The sequence below is a fragment of the Pundamilia nyererei genome, unplaced genomic scaffold (genome assembly GCF_000239375.1).
Source record: "Pundamilia nyererei isolate P.nyererei 1_Seehausen unplaced genomic scaffold, PunNye1.0 scaffold00057, whole genome shotgun sequence".
NCBI classification, from domain to species: Eukaryota; Metazoa; Chordata; class Actinopteri; order Cichliformes; family Cichlidae; genus Pundamilia; species Pundamilia nyererei.
In genome coordinates, this window is record NW_005187458.1 from 2,172,756 (window position 1) to 2,175,965 (window position 3,210).

The following is a 3,210-nucleotide window of genomic DNA, read 5'->3' on the forward strand; positions in this document are numbered from 1 at the left end:
GTGTGTGTGTGTGTGTGTGTGTGTGTGTGTGTGTGTAAAAATACCCGCTGGATGAGGTGCTGGCCAGTGATCGTCTGAGACTGACTGGCTGGTTAACAGACTGGTTGAGATCATAGGCCAGATGACCCTGGAGCTCCCCCACAGAGAAACCAGGCCCTACTCCTGTTACAACGGGAGCTGCATGGGAAAAAGACAGATTATGAGTTACGCACTTAAAACAGAATATCAGGTACACAAAGTGTGTGGCAAAGCCCAATACTGTGCTAATTGACTAGTCTTTAATTTCCTATCTAGATTTCATTATATCTACTCACAAAGCAGCAAGGAAAGCTTTGTTAATCATGTACATGTAATTCACTGACTTTCACAGTCAACACTTAAGATTTTGCTATGGCCTCCCCCACTTAGTTCAGATCACCAGTCATACCAGATCAGTTTACTTTTAAAGGTCACGAATAAAAACAAAACAAAACAAAAGGCTGTAAATGTTTTCTGTTTGAATATTTTACATGGTTAATAAAAGAGACAGTGTGGTTTGATTCCACATGTTTAGAAATTCAAGTCCATTTAGAGGAAATGACTTGAGTTGTTCTGTAGGTCCACTTTTATCCTGAGATCAAACTATCCTGATAGGATTGATGTACTCCACCATGACATGTTCTCCACCCCCAGGAGACAAAGGCTCTATAAACAGCTAAATGAGGGTGAAAATCGGATATGGATATCCTGTTGTTACCATATCTTACCAAAAAATAAGGCCAACAAATTAGAAATGCTGTGCTTTTCTACTTTACTTGAGCACTCAAAGCACTTCATACAGCATATCTCACTCACCCTTCTACATATAAGTGCTACCTATTGAACATTCACACTCTGAGGAATGCATCAGAAAGCAACCTGGGGTTCAGCACCTTGCCCAAGGACATTTGGTATACAGACTGGAGCAGTCAGGGTTCAAACCACCAACCTTCTGATTAATAAACTGCACTGCTGCCTCAATTGACATCATAAAAACAACTTGAAATTGCACTTGCATTTTGTTCTTATATTCTCAAACTAGTCCAAGAATAATATGCCCTTCAACATTTTTCAAATTCAAATATTTAAACCAAATCTGTCAAGACAGAGCTAAAGAAGGGTTGGTGTTACAATGACAATACTAGCCTCTGTAAGAACACTGCCAAAGGTAGCGTAGCTGTGTAAAGGAAAAGCATAATGGTAAAGCAGGCTTACTTCTCGAGACCTGAACAAGCTCAGTAACACTAAAAACTCCTGATGTTACAAAACTCTCCTGGAACTCTGGACCATCTGCAAAAATAAAACAGCAGCAGTTACACACTAAGAAAATAGATAAACTAAGGTAGTATTTATATAATTACACTTTGGATCTTGATGTTTAATTGCCTAAATAGCTTATTTGGTCTTTGCAGTCCAAAGCAAAAATATAACTGATAGATTGGGTAGTTTTCTTAATTTATACAGGTCCATGTTTCCGCTTGTAATAAATATTAATAACAGCATTTAAAACTTGTAAATACAAGGCACAGCTCAGAATACTGCAGTCTTTGTTGTTACTTTGTGTCTAAGAAGTCAACCCATGCTCTAGCAAATTAGATTGTTTATGTACAAGATATTTATTTTATCTGATCATATTACCTGATAGAGACATATAGAGATATGTAAACAGATTAAAGAAAAATAAAGAAATATACTTTACATTACCCATGGTGGCAGTTCGACTGTCCTCCTGATCAGAACCCACACCAGTGCGACTGGGACTGCTGCTCTGCTCGGCCTCTGAAAGGAGAGAGCGAGAGTGAGACAGTGTTTGTGGATGAGGCAGAGAACAGAACAAGATTTCAACAATTTTAACAAGCAAAGTAGGTCAGCCAATATATTCTTTCTTATAGGAAAATATAAGAACAAGCATATTTAAATATTGTTAGCTCCATCCTCAAAAAAGTTTAAAGATGCAGTAAAAACACAGAATGGATATGTATATATGTTTTTTGTTGTTTGTTTGTTTGTTCTTCACTGACATGCTCATCCAAAACCAGCAGAGGGCATATTTTAACATATTAACTGCATATTTTGTGACTGAAAACCATTTTCATGGCAGATTTTCTTGATTTGTTCAATGTGTTAAATAAGATCACTCATGTTCATTTTCTATTTAGCAACACAACAGTTTTATTCAAATACACCAGGCAAACAGGCATGTGATCACCATCCACCTTTTATAACCTGTTTATTAATGAAAGTCACCATTTTGCATTGTTATTCATACATTAAATCTTTAATTTATTCTAACTCAATTATCATAATTATTTTCTTAACATTAGAAAGTGCAGCATTTGTCATAAATTATAGTACAACATAAAAAAGTCTCTTAAGACTTGCAGAACATATCTATTTAATGTTAAATGTTAATTTAAGGGTTTTTTTTTCCCATTTGGGGACTAATGTTAAATTTCACACCAGTACAGGTTCTGACAATGATTAACGTGTGTTTGCATTTAACACAAATTATTCGACATCTGTGGCTAACAGATGAACACTGTTCTGACACTAATACCAAACTAACACATAGAGAATGCAGAACGACATTTTAAAGTGAGGAAAGTTAAACTTTCCAGGATATCCTGAAATCATAAGAACAAATATTGATATAATAGAAATGTAGAACAGATAATCTTGAAAGAAAGAAGTTTTTTTTTCTTCTTTACAACAAGATGCACGATGCATCGTCACCATGTAGCAATCTCATATTTTATATAATATTACCAGAGGTCTACTATATTTAAATGTATACATGAAAGTCAGCATGAACAGCAATGTTGAAGTATGTAGTATGTAGTGCATACCTCTCTCTTGCACATAGTAAGCAAGGTATAGGTCGAGCTCCTTGACAGAGACAGAGATGTGTCGAGGCTGGACACAGAGGACTGGATTGGAGCACTGGCCTCCTTTCACCAGCCGTTCACCATCTGTGCTTTCCAGTGGGATTCCTTTAAAAAGGATAACCATCACCAGGTCTAATCTCCACACCTTGGAAAAACAAAGCAAAAAAACCCCACTTATGTCTGACTAAAAACATGAGTCTCACTTTTGCTATGTTTAGTGTGAAACTGGTCCCCTGAATGGGCCAAGCATCCATCCTTTTCCTTGACCGCTTAAGACACAGAGTTACAGACTATCAGAGACTGACAG

At 36.7% G+C, this 3,210-nt stretch overlaps 1 protein-coding gene across 2 annotated transcripts in view; it reads right to left on the reverse strand.

The window, feature by feature from the left end:
- Positions 1-3,210, reverse strand: part of nfic (nuclear factor I/C) — a 28,655-nt gene that overhangs the window by 10,899 nt on the left and 14,546 nt on the right. For both annotated transcript variants that reach the window (XM_005734254.1, XM_005734255.1), the window contains exons 4-7: positions 2,865-3,048; positions 1,723-1,797; positions 1,234-1,308; positions 45-177 (exon numbers count right to left, since the gene is read on the reverse strand). In XM_005734254.1, coding sequence (XP_005734311.1) covers positions 45-177; positions 1,234-1,308; positions 1,723-1,797; positions 2,865-3,048 — 467 coding nt within the window. The remainder of the gene's footprint in view (positions 1-44; positions 178-1,233; positions 1,309-1,722; positions 1,798-2,864; positions 3,049-3,210) is intronic.